At 35.3% G+C, this 18910-nt stretch overlaps 1 protein-coding gene across 1 annotated transcript; it reads left to right on the top strand.

Moving 5' to 3' along the window:
* Positions 1-2719: 2719 nt before the first annotated feature.
* On the top strand, positions 2720-16973 carry LOC100375282 (KIF-binding protein-like). The gene is made up of 15 exons (XM_002737337.3): positions 2720-2845; positions 3259-3367; positions 4270-4493; positions 5096-5160; positions 6434-6557; positions 7355-7496; positions 7765-7924; positions 9320-9641; positions 9930-10028; positions 10476-10648; positions 11269-11352; positions 11500-11537; positions 11900-11993; positions 12392-12515; positions 13204-16973. The coding sequence occupies exons 1-15, from the start codon at positions 2768-2770 to the stop codon at positions 13291-13293; spliced, it is 1926 nt and encodes a 641-aa protein (XP_002737383.1). The 5' UTR covers positions 2720-2767; the 3' UTR covers positions 13294-16973.
* The last annotated feature ends 1937 nt before the right edge of the window (positions 16974-18910 follow it).

The following is an 18910-nucleotide window of genomic DNA, read 5'->3' as shown; positions in this document are numbered from 1 at the left end:
TCTCGGCTCATATCTAGTTATACATACACGCTGTAAGCCGTTTAATTCTCACTGCTTGTGCGTAATTTGTGACGACACAATTTCGAGTAAGTCACTGAGACTCCATGGTTTAGGACCCCAGAAATATTTTCACTGCAACAAATTGCCGCGATTTTCACTGACTCCTGTCAGATCCAAAGAATCTTACCTGCGTCGGATGAAATGCTACATTGAAAGATGTGACCTCTAATTCCGAATTCTTACAGTATTTATAGGGTAGGTAACGTGACCTGGTATGTCATATGACTTGAACTACTTTGAAATAGCCAAGTGCCATTTGACTCAATGCATGAATTGTCGGAATCTTAATTGAGCTGAAGTGCCAACAACCCCATTGTGAGAATATTCTTTTTTTTTTAAATTAGCGACATCTTGAATTAGCGAAATTAGCTATAATAGCATGGTAGTATGTTTTACAGGAAACGAATTCATTGTTTGAACGGCTGGATGACGTCATAATTCTGTTATCACTGCTTGACTGTCATATGTGCAAGACTATTGTTTCAGAACCTAGGGGGTCTCACTAAAAACCTTAACATTGGTGGCTGGGAAATTCGAAAGTCGCACCAGCTGAGTCGCACATAGTAACAATACGGGCGAGGACCCTTTGTCACACGCCTAGGGCGTCTGGTATATAGTCCACACTATGGACAACATAATTCTTTTATTCCTTTGTACGAAAACGTATCCATAGATGAATGCATCGGAATCAACTAATTAAATCTTAACGTTCCAGGAGAGTACATCGTAATATATATACGTGTCTGCATGTCTTTGTCACATTGGCTCCACTCATTTCATGCTCACTCATTGAAGAAAACGTATACGGGAATCTGTCTTGGGTGTGCAGGAGATATACGCGCCAGAATATTGCAATGAGACTACACGTTAAATTTGCTGACTTTTCGTGATATTTTGAGTCAACTGGGCGGGAAAATGTTGTCAGACGAAAGTCGTCTGCGTGTATGATTGAATTCTGAATGCATAGTTGAAATGATGTTTGAATAATTGTATATCCACTACACTTCTTAATCAATGAAACACTATACGCATGGTGACTTTCCCATGGTGCACCTCACTTCCTGTGCCCACAACGTTCTGTTGTGACAGACACCATTACATGAATTTGCCATTTTGAGGACAGCGTCGCGTTCAGCCCAAACTGTTTTATCGTAAATAATTCTGGGTATTTTCGGGACAAACTTTGATTTTTCCCAAAAATAATACTCATATTTCTTCACGCCAAATAGTTTGGCTAGACGTATTAAACGCTCTTCTCCAAACAAAAATCATATTCAGACGAGGTAAGTGTTATTGCAAATCGTGTTGGGCAAACATATGCCGAGGTACCACGACATAATATTTGGGTTCGCAACTCCCAGAAGAGGGCGCTATATATGCTATATACTTAGTATGTCAATATACATGTGTTATCCTCGGGGGCGGAGCTACGTCACAGACGTTCCACGTTGCTAAGACGCGCACCACTGTACCATGCATTTCTATGGGCTCTGTGCGCGCTGCTGTGGAACGCCGGTCGAGCCGGTGAAAATTCGAGCAAAACAACACAAACTCAACTTTAAAGTAATCGCGAACAACCAAATTTATATATGTTACCACATTCCCTCTATAACTGTGATGTTACACACGTAGGGCTAATTTTGTTGCACTGTTCAGAGGAGTCATCACAAAGTACCGTTTTACGCGAGTTTTGGGCCTTTGTTTTCACCGCCGCGGGTTGCCAGGCGGTGAAAATGCCCGGATGTCCGCCCCCGAGGATACAACTGATTACAGTCGCTGTGAGCATAGTAGACCTTAGAAAGCGGGCACATGCAACTGTGGAAATTCCGTTCCTTCGTTATAATATCCCACCCAAGTAACTCCTTAGACTGATATCAAAGCAATTGCCACGCCAATTTTCCATTCTATCCTGTTCCATTCTGTATGTTTCACGAAACGGGTCGACTTCAACCAGAATATTTACATTTATGGAAACTGAATATGTAATACTGTTTTATGGATACGCGTGAAATTAACACATTGTGATAGTAACAGATTGTTATTTCAATATGAAAACAAAATCAAGGGTAAAATAAGGGTCATTTTTCGTTGTTTGATTAATTTTATTGTATTTGATCACAGTCCCTCTATCCCTGTGATTTGATGCTTGCAGAGTTTTCGAGCCCATGACCTGACCTAGGTGAACTAGTGGGCCCTGGCGACTACCTAGCTTAGTGATAAAAGACCCATAGTCTCTGCGAAGGAGAATGTTATCCATTAGCATTATCTATGAAAACTCACTGTTTTTTTCTATTATATGAAGTTTACGAGAAATTAACAAACTACACAAAATGCTTGGCCATGTATTTGGTCTAATGTACTACTAACTACGTTACGACGACCGAGATATAAAATAATATATAAAAGAAAATTAATAACGGCAAGTAAAACCAAAAAATACCATAAATAAACAAAAAATAACAATAAACACAATATATAAATTAAAAAAAATAGAGCCTATATCTTCATTGGATTATAATCAGATTGTATAAACGACTGAAAGGTAAATAGCACCATCATATGTGTCTGTGCATGGTCCGAGCAAGTTGTGTCTGGTGGAGCTCTATTTTACGACACAAAATCTAATACTTGTATTCACGTTTAAACGAAAGACATTCCGGGATCGTACTTTGCCACACGAGGCGCTATAGCAGCCAGTAATTCAAACATGGCTGCTTCCATGGACAATTTGTTGGGTAGTGAAGAAATCGCAAAATTTGACAAAGCAAGGAAATTATCGGAGGAGGTAAGTCCGATTGCATGTACTTAACATAATCATTTCACAATGTACGCTATTGTTTGAGTGACAACGTTTGCAATACATTTCAAAATAACGAAATAAGCATTTGTCACTTTCGGAACATGTCCGTGATTCCAAGTCTAGACACTTTCACCATGGAGGTATTTTACCCTCGGAATTTTACCACCATGCCTTTACACTGTCTTCAGTGTGCGATGGAGCACGGTTTAATAGATATACGGATTTTTTTTTCTTATCGATTACAGGTAAAAAAAAATTCCAGGATTTGTTGTGTTCAAATTATTCCCTAGGGTTTCTAAAACTCCTATTACTCCATGGCTACGGTTTGGAATATATTTTTTTTTTGTAAATATTTTGTTCACATACACGTGTATCTACGCACCATTTTATACATGTAGATTGACCCAGAGACTCAGCCTTACAAATCAAAATATGAAGCCAGGGAAATTCTACTCGACTTGAAGTCAACAGTACAGGCTTTATTGAATGAAAATGAAGAAATTGATGGTGAGTTCTCAGTTTGAGAGAGGATACTTAATTAGGTATGATCTGCTTGTGTGTGTGCTTTTTTTAAGCTGGGAAGTAAAGGCCACTGTTTTGTGTTATAACCCTCTCTTCCCAGATAAAATTGTTCCACAACCACAATCTTATCTAGAATTCGTGTTGAAATAACATATTATCTAAGGATTGTCATAGGAAAAGAGTTCCCCTCACCGCTAACCTGAACCCTAACCCTAATACTCCAGCCATCCCATGTACATGTTATTCAATATGCCCCTCCAAATAATTATAAGTGACCCAAAGAGGGGTATATACAATTGAATTGGATGAGGGGTACTGGAGGGGCAGGAATAGGATTAGAGTTATGGGTGAGGGGGTCTTAAGCAACTCTTACCAATGGCTGCCTCTACAGTTAATAATTTAGTTAGAGTTAGAGTCACTAGCAGGTATAACTATTATAGCAAATAAACACTACTATAGGGATTGAACTTCAAAGTCAAAAGAACACCAGATTGTCAAGGCAAATATTGAGAAATTTTTATCGTTGTATCAGAATAGAAGAAAAATCTGTATTTTGTGAAGGATGCTAATGCAAACTTCTTGAGCATTTAGGAAATTGCCTTTGATGTCTTAGTGAAGTTCAAGCGACTAGACCAGATTATTAATTTAACTGTTGGCACTGTCACTGAATAAATACATCTCTAATTTATTCTCTAGAGGGCACCCTGCCAGTTCCGAGTAGAACACAGTTCTGATTAATAACTGAGTGTATTTCCATATTTTGCTATGTGTGGTGCACTTCTGTTTTGTCCGTTTCTCAGCAGAAGGGATTGACACAAAGGATGACGATAAATAAACGATCCCAGTTTTTGCTTTAACTCTTCGCCCTGTTATTTTTTAATAACTAGATGTCAAGTTCATGTTGGCTACTTTAGAATATCAACTTGGTTTGAACTTCATTGAATGCGAAGAGCTGTCATCAGGGGAGGAGCATCTCAACAAATGTCTACTGCTATTAAAGGACAATAAAGCCAATACGAAATGTATCAGTACTGTACTCGCTAGTTTGAATCAGTTGGGTATACTCTGGTCAGCAAGAAGCGAATTCGAAAAAAGTTTCAAATTTTTCCAGGTATGTTTTCTTATAAAAGTATTACTGTTAAATATTTTATTTTAGCTGGAATTAATTTTCGCTGAAAAGACTTTTTGGGTGTTTTGTATGGAATTTATTTTCACTGATTTTTGGTGAGTTGAATGTAAAATATAGGAAAAAAAGGTATATTCGCTAGATTTTATTTTCACTGAATCATTCCTTCAGCAAAAATAACGAAAAATTAATTCCAAGCGAAAATAAAGTATTATACAGTATGCTAAAGTGTGTTTTGTAAAGTATTTATAGCATTGGCCTGTATTGTAAAGACTTTCATTTTTGCTGCTGGGAATTTTCTTGATTTTATGCCATTCATGAAGACAAAATTTTTGGAAAGTCATAGAACCCCTGCGAAATTTTCGCTGCTGTACAAAATTTTATGGTTTCCTCTGACGAATTTGTCTCTCGCAAAATTAAAGTCGTACACCATGCTTTGTGAGGAATATACCCATGGAGTCTTTTTCTGATTTGCAAACTCACTTTCAACTGTGATGGTGCCTCATTTACAAAACGGGCATTTATTTTTAAAATCAACTGCTTTACTGGTTAGTACTGATTCACGTTGTGTTTTTCTTTGTTGACAGAGTGCCGAATCGCTTTACAAGGATTATTGTCATAATAGTGATACTGCTCCTTACAGTTTGAATGAGTGAGTATTCTTAATTATCTGCCATCATATCGCCATTAGTTATTATCATGCAGTATTACATGGGTTTGCACATCTTACCATATTAGGAAATGCAAATTTCCCAATATGGAGCAATTATACTGTATTTCAAGATGGCGGACGTTGTTGAAAAACAAAGTTCACAGCGAAAATGTTACAACACTTTATATCATTTTTCTTAGTTCTGTACATTCTACACTAATCTGTTGGATTGGGAAGAGGTACAATGATACTGCAAAGTATGCAGTCAGACGATATACGATCGCATCTACTGTATATTCACGTGTTGGTTACAACTTCCATTGTATTATCTTTTTTGTACTCGTAATAAATAACCTCATTGCAGATTTTAAAATAATCCATTCAGTTGTTTGAGCAGCATAATTATTCACTTAAAGGGGAGCAGAGGTGTGGCTTTTGACACTCTACATGAAATCTGAGATCTATGAATGAATTCTGTTGATAAAAATAATTTATATGTGCTGCGAAATTCCCTAAATATCGGGTATAAAACGGACTGTGAAGCAGGCGACAACGTCCGCTTTTCCTGGCGTCATTTCGCCTCTAGAGGGCCAGTCAAATGACGTCATCAGTGAACACTGATAATTGAACCCATTCATGCTAGTACGTCAATCCCATAGAAATGCTACTATGAAAGACCTTGTTAACTGACTACTTAAAAGTTGAAACATGGCGAAATGTTGTGCGTATGAATGCCATAACGATCCATGTCAAAAGCCACACCTCTGCTCCCTCTTTAAAAATGTTGAAGCAAAATTTTAAAGCATTTTTCATAATTTATTTGTTAATTCATCATTGGCTACAGATCTTTATCAAAATTAAAAAAAAAAAATTTAATTTGAAAAAAAAAATTTGAACAAATTATTATTTTGTGAAAGGTGATAAAACTCGAAACAATTTACTTTGTACGTCGTCTTTTAAAAAAAAAAAATTTCTGTGACAAATTTTTTAAATCACTAAAAATTCTTTTCGGTTTACTGAAAATCAACAACATCACTATAAATTGAATTTATAAACTCTAGTGATTTTAAAAATATATATTGCAGAATAGGATACAGCATCAAATTTTTTTACTGCAATTTAATTCTGGTGTCTGTAACCATGCTAAGTTCAACTCAAGCAACAGGATCCTCAACATCATACCATGAAGTTTGTATGAGTGTGTGGACTACTGGTAGTATTAATTGTCAGATTAGCTAAGATAAGTGATCTAATTTAATTTTTTTCTTTTCAGATTATTCCTATCAGATGATGACAGATTATCAGAACATCAGAGACATTTACATATGGAGAAGTTACATACACTAACGCTTTACTACTTGGCTCAGATCTATGGAAAGTTAGATGATAAAGACAAGGTATTTGAACTGGTTCTATCTTATCTTTAAAGCTCTAACCTTCCACATTAGACCATGAAATTTGATCGCTGTCAGATGACATGGTATTTGGCTTCAACAAGTTCTCTCTTTTAATGATCACACGCTTTAGCTAGAAATGTTTAGTACTTTGAGTTGATAAATATTAAAAGAAGCTTTTTGAGATATTGACCATCATTTTTGCCAGGAATGTTTTCTCTCACTGATTGGTCACCGGCAGCTGTATTAATCAGTATAACTTTTCTATACTTGTAATTTTTTTCCTTCTGAAAAGCCAGCAACATTCATCATTGGTGGTGATTGTTTTTAGTGAGAGCTTTGCACAATCATTGCATTAACCTTTATTTTCCATGGCCAAATGTTTCATATCGTTTGGACACGCTGTAACATTGAAGAGCTGGTAAAAACAGCACAACCTCAACTTTGGGACTATCCTGAACAACCAAATTTATATACTACCTTGGTACACATCAAGTAGAGTCTCAACAACTGGCCAAAACTGTTTTTTTATTTCATTGGTGATGACTGCTAGGCGGTAAAAGATGCTTGCATCTGAGAATACGAGAAATACGACCTACTCTGAACACATAAACACCTCTGTTGTTTACATAAGCAAATGTGTTGTATACGATAATTTGCTTCTGGTTGGACATCATACCATGAAATCATACCACTACATAGGACATAGTAAGTTGCAGACTCCATGTAAATTACCTATATATACATCCGGGTACATACGTAACAGTATGTATTAAATAATATTGTTTTATTGTTTCTAGTCAGCAATGTATTGTCATACAACACTTCAAAGACAACTGGAAACCAAACAATATGATGCCATTGATTGGGCTGTTAACTGTGCTACCTTGTCACAGTATTATTTGACTGCCGATAACTTTACACAAGCAAGACATTGTCTGGGTGAGCATTGTTATATACCTAAGTGTCTATTGAACGGACATATTTATGATTATGAAGTCTTGAAAACAGGAAAACTCTAAAAAATATTCTTAACTTTTCAACCTATTTAGTTGGCAGACGAGTTGGTGGTGAAAATATTAATAAATATTCATGGCGAGAGTCACACTCTCAGATATTAGAAATTGTTAAACCTCGCGTAGCTCTGTTCACTAATTTCAGCCAATACCACTCAACTCTTGATTATTATCAATGTTTTTATTTTACTCAGCGAGTGCCAGTCACATTTTCAGTGAAGCGTTAGAAACATACGTACAAAAAGACCCGAGTGAAATATCCGAAAATGAGGAGGATGACCCCGTACAATACCGCAAAGCTGATATTGCACGATGTTGGACAAAGTACTGCATATTGTTACTACAAACTTCAAAGTAAGTACTACTACCAGGGTTCTCCCCAAGGCATTATACCTCATGACCATGACAGCCAATCAGATTCGCGCATTACAGGTAGACATATTTGTACGTCCTTCCACCCAAATTTACCTAATTTATGCTAGTATAATGGAACACAATACAAGGCAACATTCATGAATATCTACTTCAAAATATAATAACATGTATCACAGCCCTTCATTTTTTCAAAGCATAATTTTTTTAGTCCGTGTTTGGACGCAGTTTTAACTCAATGCTTCCAGACCTGTATCTTAAACATGCCTGAACCAATCACAATGAAACTTCACACATACACATACATCATACATAATATTATACATGTACACATCAATTTGTTTCATGATCTGATTCAAGATGGCCGAATGGTGGCCATTTTTGTGCTAAAAAAATCATCAAAATCAAGCATTTATGGATGGATTTTGTTCAAAATTGGTACATACATTGGACATTATGGGACCTTGATGCACATTATTTTATTTTTCAGATTCAATTTTAAATGGCCGACTGGCAGCCATTTTGTTTTAATGAATGCAATTCTAGTGTCATGTCTCTGCCATGCTTTGACTGATTAAGTTCAAATTTTATGTATTTATTATACATCATATTATAGATATAAAGATGTATTTAAAATGGCTGACTGGTGGCCATTTTGTTTTAATTAATCCTGTTCCAGAGCAATATTTCTCAATATGGACAACTATTCGTTTGACGATCAGATACAAGATATCAATCATTTTAAAAAATCATCATAATCAAGCATCATCTTCTAAATTTATACTTCTTACATGTTTAAGTTCCAACTATATTACTATAAACAAAATGATATATCTGATATATCCATGCATGACTTGTTGTTCAAGTTTATATCAGAAATAATCGGCTGCCTTCACAATGTGTATAATGTCTTCCTTCGGCTATTAATGTGCTAGACAATTCTGAAGTTGCATGCATGAGTGTCCGTTTTCTGTCATTAGTCAGGGAGCCATATTTGAAATACAACCTGGCAAATATTGCTACATTTCGGGTTTTAGCAAAAATGTATATTTCAGTAAAGTGTTTGTACTGTGTTTTTCTTAGACATTCCTTCACGTTTTTGCATATTTTCTTTTGTACTTTTTCATAATATTGACAAATGTAAAATTAATGTTCAGCAACTAAAATGGTAACCTTCCCCAAAAGCTTCTGTGACAATGCACAGTCCCTATATGAATAAGATCTTATATTGTGACAGCGCCCTCAATGTCACAGTTGATAACTTTTTGAACTTAGTAAAAAGTATCGAACGCTGTTGTATCTGACTCATTTGTGAAAAATTTAATATTAAAAACCATAAATTTCAAACTTATGTTACAAATTGATGTCTCTGTTTAGGGATAAGTTACAGAGTGAAGAGATTTCCGATGAGGCCACTGAAAGGCGAGAACAACTCTTACAAGAGTGCGAGAGCGATAGACAGAGTGCTTCTGCCACATCCAATGATAACAGAGATGATGGAGCGGGAGAGGAAACAAAGACAAATGAGGCGGAAGGTGCAGCGTGTGAGGAGAAGGAAGATGTGGAGGAAAAAGAGGACAACCATAAAGATGCCGAGAGCGAGAAAGATATGGCCAAGCTGTCGTTGAGGTTTCAGTCTCTGGAATTGACATCGCTTGAAAGCGCAGTCTCAGATAAATTGGTGACATCTTTTGAAGAGGTCAGTTGCATTTCGTGAAGTTAAAAAATTGGTTAATTGTTGCATTTAAACCACAATCAGAAATTTAAAACCAACCTAACAGCACTTTTCTACCACAGAAATGGGATCACTGCGAGGTTACTTGCAAGATTGTATTTAATTGGCTACCCAACACAAACACCTAACATTCTGACCTATCAGAGAGCAGCTTATTTGTTGCCAGGTGTTTTTCACGTATCAAATTCTGTCTAGTACATATGCTTCAACTCAACTCCAAAAATGATGTACAAATAGTGTTTGCTTCTGTAGGCGAGAAGTGTCTTCCTAGTTGGTCAGAAATATATCCTAGAAGCAAAGGAATACTACGTCATAGATGGTCATGTGACGGATAATATTAGTATTGTGCAGGTCAGTATTCCATAGTTTATTTTATATCAGCACTAGTAGCTTCATGATGAGTGGCTTTCGTGATGAGTGGCTTTCGCGGTGAGTCGCTTTCGCGGTGAGTGGCAGAGACTTGTCTTTTCATAGCAACATGGTTTTTAGCAGTGAAATAATAAGTTTAGTTTTTGTTTCACATGTTTACTTGGATTTAATTTGGCAGATTTCTGTTATCAGCAAAATTAAAAACCAGTTTTGCTATAACCTCTTATTAAATGGCAGTAGTTGTTGGGACTGTATGGATGTAAATTATTCACATTCTAAGTAAATAAACAACACATTTCAGACACTAGTGTGCATAGTATGGAATCCACCCCAACATCCGATTTAACAGAAATGTGAAAGGAGAAAGATAAATCGCACATTTTTGCCTGCAAACTTTGACTGAAACATGCTTGTGTTCATTCTTTGCAGGATCACAGCCATTTATTCAAACTTCTTGCATTTTTTGAACCTGACCTTGAGAGGCAATGTAAAATGCACAAACGCAGGCTGGATATGTTGCAAGACGTTCTACAAGATTTAAATTCACAACATTATTTAGCGTACTGCAGGCAGTTGCAGTACGAGATGGCAGAAACTTACAGGTAAACATTGTATGTGTAAGAGAAAAGTGATATGATCACAGTGAGCACCAGTGCTATTGTCTTAGTTGACTTCTATTTTAATAATTAGCTTCAAATATTTGAATTATCATATTTGGATTAAAAATTGAAATGCTACATGGAAATACATGTATTAATGGAAATTCAATCCACAAAGGATCAGCATTTACCTGTAATGAAGGTATTTGCGGGAAAAAAAGACTGAATTTTCGAAAACACCTCTTGGTGACATGACGCTATTCTGTTCAATATCACAACTGAGCCAAAGCACTCGGTCTGATCATTTAGAGCAATGACTAACAAAATCGTTTCAGTTGATTCTAACTATTATCGAAGTAACTTACTCGAAGTTTATTTTAAAATAAATATAATCTCTGTGATTTGTGTGAAAATTTGGACACATGCCAAAATGCAGATGGTAGACTCCTATCTCTGATCTTGGCATTTTTGTTTTCCAGTGAAATGGTTGATTTGAAAATATAAAAAAAAAGTAATTCTACAATAAATATAATCTCTGTGATTTGTGAGAAAAAATTGGACATGCCAAAAATGCAGATGGTAGATTCCTATCTCTGATCTCGGCATCTTTTTTTGTTTTCCAGTGGAATGGTTGATTTGAAAATATCATTAACAGAAGTGTCTAATCAGAGGATTACACCACATGCCATCAGCAAAATAAACTCATTGTAAGTATTAAGTGTCATAGTATATAGCGCCACCTTGTGGTTTTGTGTAGAAAGTGTCTTAGTAATAGGGCCCCCAAACAGTTTTACTTGGAAAGGTTGTGAACAGTACCTGAAAACTTGATTTTGTTCATCCTTTTTTTCCCCCAGAATTTCACAAAGTATCAAGATGTATGAAACATTCATAGGTAAGCCTTGACAAAATGCAGTGGTAATGTGGGATTTTCTGGTATTTGGGCGTGCCTTTAACCCTTTGAGGGATTTTTCATGTTAAAATTTAGATTGTAACATTTTACATATTTTTGTGTATTTTTTGAAACATTTTTGTAAATTTTAGACTAGATTGATTTAACTTTCTGTCTTGATCAAATTTTTAAAATATTATAAATAACATTATGCACATTTATTATGTGGTGTTTAAAGGGTTTAGACAGTGAGTGAATTTCGCAAATTTTGTTTTTGCACAGCTGCAAAGATTGTATAATAGCATGGTTGAAAGTTTATAAACCGTATTAACCTATCAGAACCTATTGCGATCTACATATTTCAGAATCACTGAAATCCCCTGATGGAGTAATGCCAGAGAAGTTGGAAGATGACCTTGTAAAGCCGACATTGGTTGCATACTTTTGTATGGGAAGACTGTATGTAATATTTTTTTTTCAATTTTTATTTTCATATGCCAAATTGATTTTGGTTTCTATTGATAAAATAATTTTTTTTATAAGGATACCAGAAAGTATGCATAAAGACAATGCAGAGAGAGTGTCAGTCGACGCACAGTAGAGGTCGATTTGACCATGTACTCTCTCTGACTGCCATATCCTTGTAATAACATTATTATTAAACATCTTCCCAATCCAATCTCTTGGTGTAGGATGAACTAAGCAAAATTGCGAAAATTATTTTCAAAATGCCCAACATCTTGAAAATACAGCATAGTCCTTTCATATGTGGAATTCACATTGCTTAATAATGTTGGATGTAAAATATCCTGTATTTCTTCATTTTTATAGACAGTGAATATATTTTATTTTCACAGACTTTCCAAATACATAACTATTGATCTGGACACAAAATTAGAATTTTTAGACAAAAGTATTGAGAAATACAGATTTGTAGTGAATTATCTGAACAAAAATACACAGTTCATCGGAATACTCAGAGTAAGTATGGATTGAATTTAACTCTTTATTTAAAGTATAAATATTTATTATTTTAATATCAACTTCAAATCAAAAAATTAACATCCTGGTGTTTTTGACCTCATAAATTGCACATCCTGGTATTTTTGACCTCACAAACTGCACATCCTGGTATTTTTGACCTCATAAATTGCACAGCATGGTATTTTTGATCTCACAAATTGCACATTCTGGTATTTTTGACCGCAGCAATTCCCCATCTTTGTATTTTTCATCCCTCAAATTACACATCCTGATAATTTTGACCTTACAAATTGCACATCCTGGTATTTTTAACCTCAATAATTGCACATCTTGGTATTTTTGACCTCACAAATTGCACATCCTGGTATTTTTGACCTCACAAGTTGCACATCCTGGTATTTTTGACCTCACAAATTTCACATCCTGGTATTTTTGACCTCACAAATTTCACATCCTGGTATTTTTGACTTCAGTAATTGTCCATCTTTGTATTTTTCACCTCTCACAATGTACATCCTGGTATTTTTGACCTCAATAATTGCCTATCCTGGTATTTTTTACTTTAAAAATATCCTGTTTATCAATATCATGTTTCATCATTTTAAAATAAATCTAAATCCTACATTAGTTGTATATGCAAATTTAATTTTACGTAAATGCAAATGTAATTTTTTTCCAATTTCAGACTGAATATGAAATATGTCAAGAAATGATCAGTCTAGTTCCTTTGAAAATGGAATTGATGAAAAAGCAGTCTACAATCCACCCCACATAGACAATATGTCACTTTACAAGTTATCCCTTGATACTGTACTTAGAATAGAAACTCCAACATGAAAAAATGGAGAGCCTCAATAAATAAATTTCTGCTCTGGTGGATTTAACTATTCAAATTAAAATGGCCACCAAAACGTGTATTGAAGGCCATATATTTATATTTGCATTCTGTGCATTGCTGTAGAACTGTGGTACTAGCAAAAACAGTAAACCAAATAATTCTTTCCATGTTTCTTTGATAATATATACATTTGGTACAATATAAAGTTTGTTAAAGCACAATATAAAGCACAAGATGTAAAACTCAAATCTATACTGTAAAACTGTATTTTTAGCTAGCATGTTATTTTAGCTAATTTAGCTAATCTGTAATTTCGCTAATTCAAGATGTCGCTAATTTAAAATAAAGTATATTCTCACAATGAGATTGTTGGTACTTCAGCTAAATTGAGATTCAGTTAATTTATGCATGGATTCAAATTTGCTAAAATGGCATGTAGCTATTTAAACATGTTTTACAGTAGTTCTGGGGGTAGAGGGTTGGTTACAATTGGGTTGTAGATCAGGGTTAGGGATTATCAAGAGTTAAATGTTGTCATGGTTTTAGGTTTACAATTGTTAAATAAAATGATTCAACCACTAGTATTTAAAATTACATCAACCTATGCATATGTATTCTACACAAATGTCATTTGAAATAAGTTTAAATTGTTCTCAAGTATCAAGGAATCTAATTGTCGTCTTCCTGTTTCTAGTGAACTCAAACATAATTTGTGGAAACTTAAAGCAGGGGAGTCGTCACTTGCGCACGCGTCAGATGGCCATAGCGTGTCATTGTTTACAAACAAGCGTCTACCCATGAGCCTTTGCGTTTTTAGCGTGTGCTGTTATCGTCGCTTGGGACTCGATTCACGCGTGTGCGCAGATGACGACCCTCAGCTTTAACAAATTACTAGATTCGTAATTATTATATTCATGATTGATGTTAACTTTTCACTGTATTATATGTAAAGTAAGTGTTTTTGTGTATCGTATGTTTCATCCACTAAAGTGTGTTTATGAATCAGTATCTTCGTACATGTGATAGTGTTATTTTGTCATGTGCTTACTTATGTCAGATTTGTGCAGGGTATCAGGGTTCTTTGGCTTAAAATTGTCATGTAATCCTGCTTTTTCCAATTTTAGGAGTTCAAAACGCATAACTTGCTTAAACCTTCCATGGCGTCTGGAGGTAATGTGTTGAGTTATGAGAGATTTGTTCATGAGATCTTGAAATGGTTGGAAAAAAGACAGAAATTCCAAGCAACTCAAAATTATAATTCACAATAGATAAGTTTCTATTTCCACCGTTAGCTTAGAAACTCTGGTGTAAAATGCTCCAATTTCATCTGCATCTGCATCGGGGGGATATCGCTGCGTTGATGTTCGATAGCTCATCGAAATGACAGAACCATCAAATAATTTCAGCTAGCTAGAAATCCACTCTTTGTTTGAAAACCAACTGATGGCGCAATAACTGAAAACTAAACTGTTGGTTATTGGTATTAATTTTTTGACTGTGATACTTCAGACCATTAAATTCACCAGAGGTACATTACTTGGGGTTTGCAACGCGCATAGTACTGTATGGTGACATGTCAAGATCCCATTCAAGTCTCTTCTCGTAGATAGTGAGACTGGTGCTACGACCTTCAAACATGAAATAGGCGGTTTGTAATAATCAATAAATCATGTATTACCACATTCATAGTGAAAAAAATTAATACATCGAAAATGTACAGAAAATAAAGTTATCGTAATCCGTCATATCGTGAGCAGCTATTTTGGTCCACCTGGACGATCCAGTATCCTAGTTACCTCGGGCATGCGCATTCACATTTTTCTGAGTTGGAATGCTTATGCGAGAGCGAGATTGAAACGGGATCTTGGTATCATGTCACCGTAGTTGCAAATCCCAAGTAATGTGCCTCTGATTCACACATGAAAAGGTCTAAAGTCTGAAATGTGATACCTGTTGAAACCCTGTTTATTGAGCAGTATGAATAGCAGCCTGTCCTCTCTGTTTGAAGTACATCTTCTCAAAGCTGCACTCTGGGGTCTTGGCATTATTATTTGAAATATTTGATAGAAGGGTATGCATGAATATGGACCTTAGATGCAAACAGCCTCCAAGATTTTGTTGAAAGAGAGTGATCTATGGGAGAAATATGTTCCATTCTCACCAGTTTTCTTGTTCACTGTTTTGACACTATGGTGTCAAAAACATTGCGATGGAAGAGAGAAAATAAAGTCACATGGCTCCCTTACTTAACTTGGCAGCCATAACAGTCACTAACATTCAGTTACACTGATTATTGAATGTAAAAGTTGATGTGTCCCACAAATCATACTTAGTCGAATTGAAATTATTCAATGATTTCACAATCACCATATTCTCAGCTACGCTTTAGAAATAATTGTGGATTGCAACTTTGAATCAAAGGTACCTAATATTCTTTTGTCATTCTGTGCTATTTTTATATTATGGTACGTATATACTTTTTATGGTCAAGTGTATATAGTGTTATTTTATATTCTGTTTTCTGTGAAATATTGTGGTATTTTAAGTCTCAAGTTCTTGACGACCAAGATTGTTGTTGGTTTATCGTATTCTTGAACTTCTACAAACAAATAACTGAAAATTTATAGGATAAGCGTATTCAATTGATATGATAAAGATTCCATTTGAAGGCGCATGTGATGGTCACAAGACAAAAAAATGTTTCTTTAAATAGTAATACAAATTTATGAAAAAACTGTTTAGCATATTTGTTAGACTGGCCCAGCTGTGATGATTTTTTTAAAAAATTGGAAAAAATAGTTTTGTGAAAGGTGGGGTGAACGCAAAACCACCACATGGGAGATTTCGCGGTTACAGGTGATTTCGCATTAACACCTCCATTTCGCTATTTTTTTTTATTTAATTTTAAATTAAAAAAAAAATAAATCGCATAGACTGTGCCAGTCTACGTATTTGTGTATCATGTATCACATGCATTTAGCCATGTACAAAATAGTACAATCATCATAATGTTGATTTAATATTCACCGAAAAGGTATGATCCATCAAATTTTTTAGGGTTTATAACCTTTTCACCACGAGTCCCCTCTTTTCATCACAAATTCACAAAATAGTTATAATTTTGGAGCCAACAGAAAAAATTTGAGTAAATTTTCCGGTTTTTACACAAAAAATTTGGCTATTTTTGTCCCAATCTTTTAAAGGGAAGTGCAGACTATAAACACGACTATTTTGTGAATTTGTGATGAAAAGAGGGAACTGGGATAATTAATGTATTTATGTGAAGTCAGTTTAAAAACAATTGTTTTATCCAATTATTTGTACAGCAATATTAGCTAGGACATGATTGAAACAATATTGCATCTTCTCTAAAAATGTGTGAAACTGAAATTACAAAAGAGGTCAAACTGTACATAAAGTATCACGTAATGACCTGCTTATATAGTAGTGGTTTCTGTCAATAAATGTATTACAAATTATTTACTGCTTTATGTATAGATGCAAAATAGTCTATTTGATCAGATGTGTAAGTTTGTCTGTTCAGGCCCTTATTCTTTTTCTGTAATTCAACCCATGTTTATATACAGATTTGTAAACCACCACAGAATGCAGAAGGATCCTATCAGTGTCGCACTTTATACAAGTAGGTCCTGCAATGGACTGATTACAACTGTGGTGTTTATATCATAAACACATCTGTGTGATGACATTAATTTGACAGTAACACTGAAAAACGATTACACTTGTACGGAGAATGTAAGCAGTCACACTTGTGTCTGTATGGAGATTGTAAGCAGTCACACTTGTGTACTTGTATGGAGATTGTAAGCACTCACACTTGTGTATTTGTATGGAGATTGTAAGCACTCACACTTGTGTATTTGTATGGAGATTGTAAGCAGTCACACTTGTGTATTTGTATTGAGATTGTAAGCACTCACACTTGTGTATTTGTATGGAGATTGTAAGCAGTCACACTTGTGTATTTGTATTGAGATTGTAAGCACTCACACTTGTGTATTTATATAGAGATTGTAAGCACTCACACTTGTGTATTTGTATGGAGATTGTAAGCAGTCACACTTGTGTATTTGTATGGAGATTGTAAGCACTCACACTTGTGTATTTGTATGGAGATTGAAAGCACTCACACTTGTGTATTTGGAGATTGTAAGCAGTCACACTTGTGTATTTGTATGGAGATTGTAAGCAGTCACACTTGTGTATTTGTATGGAGATTGTAAGCAGTCACACTTGTGTATTTGTTCGGAGATTGTAAGCAGTCACACTTGTGCATTTGTATGGAGATTGTAAGCAGTCACACTTGTGTACTTGTATGGAGATTGTAAGCAGTCACACTTGTGTACTTGTATGGAGATTGTAAGCACTCACACTTGTGTATTTGTATGAAGATTGTAATCAGTCACACTTGTGTATTTGTATTGAGATTGTAAGCAGTCACACTTGTGTATTTGTATCGAGATTGTAAGCAGTCACACTTGTGTATTTGTTCGGAGATTGTAAGCAGTCACACTTGTGCATTTGTATGGAGATTGTAAGCAGTCACACTTGTGCATTTGTATGGAGATTGTAAGCACTCACACTTGTGTATTTGTATGGAGATTGTAAGCAGTCACACTTGTGTATTTGTATGGAGATTGTAAGCAGTCACACTTGTGTATTTGTTCGGAGATTGTAAGCAGTCACACTTGTGTATTTGTATGGAGATTGTAAGCAGTCACACTTGTGCATTTGTATGGAGATTGTAAGCACTCACACTTGTGTCTGTATGGAGATTGTAAGCAGTCTCACTTGTGTATTTGTATGGAGATTGTAAGCAGTCACACTTGTGTATTTGTATCAAGATTGTAAGCAGTCACACTTGTGCAATTGTTCGGAGATTGTAAGCAGTCACACTTGTGCATTTGTATGGAGATTGTAAGCAGTCACACTTGTGCATTTGTATGGAGATTGTAAGCAGTCACACTTGTGTATTTGTATGAAGATTGTAAGCAGTCACACTTGTGTATTTGTATGGAGATTGTAAGCAGTCACACTTGTGTAATTGTATGGAGATTGTAAGCAGTTACACTTGTGTATTTGTATGGAGATTGTAAGCACTCATACTTGTGTATTTGTATGGAGATTGTAAGCAGTCACACTTGTGTATTTGTATGGAGATTGTAAGCACTCACACTTGTGCATTTGTATGGAGATTGTAAGCAGTCACACTTGTGTACTTGTATGGAGATTGTAAGCAGTCACACTTGTGTACTTGTATGGAGATTGTAAGCAGTCACACTTGTGTATTTGTATGGAGATTGTAAGCAGTCACACTTGTGTATTTGTATGGAGATTGAAAACAGTCACACTTGTGTACTTGTATGGAGATTGTAAGCACTCACACTTGTGTCTGTATGGAGATTGTAAGCAGTCACACTTGTGTCTGTATGGAGATTGTAAGCAGTCACACTTGTGTATTTGTATGGAGATTGTAAGCAGTCACACTTGTGTATTTGTATGGAGATTGAAAGCAGTCACACTTGTGTACTTG

Source organism: Saccoglossus kowalevskii, chromosome 15, assembly GCF_978046115.1.
Source record: "Saccoglossus kowalevskii chromosome 15, keSacKowa6.1, whole genome shotgun sequence".
Classification (NCBI taxonomy): Eukaryota; Metazoa; Hemichordata; class Enteropneusta; family Harrimaniidae; genus Saccoglossus; species Saccoglossus kowalevskii.
Note: the sequence above shows the minus strand (reverse complement) of the source record. Positions and strands in the feature narration are given on the sequence as shown.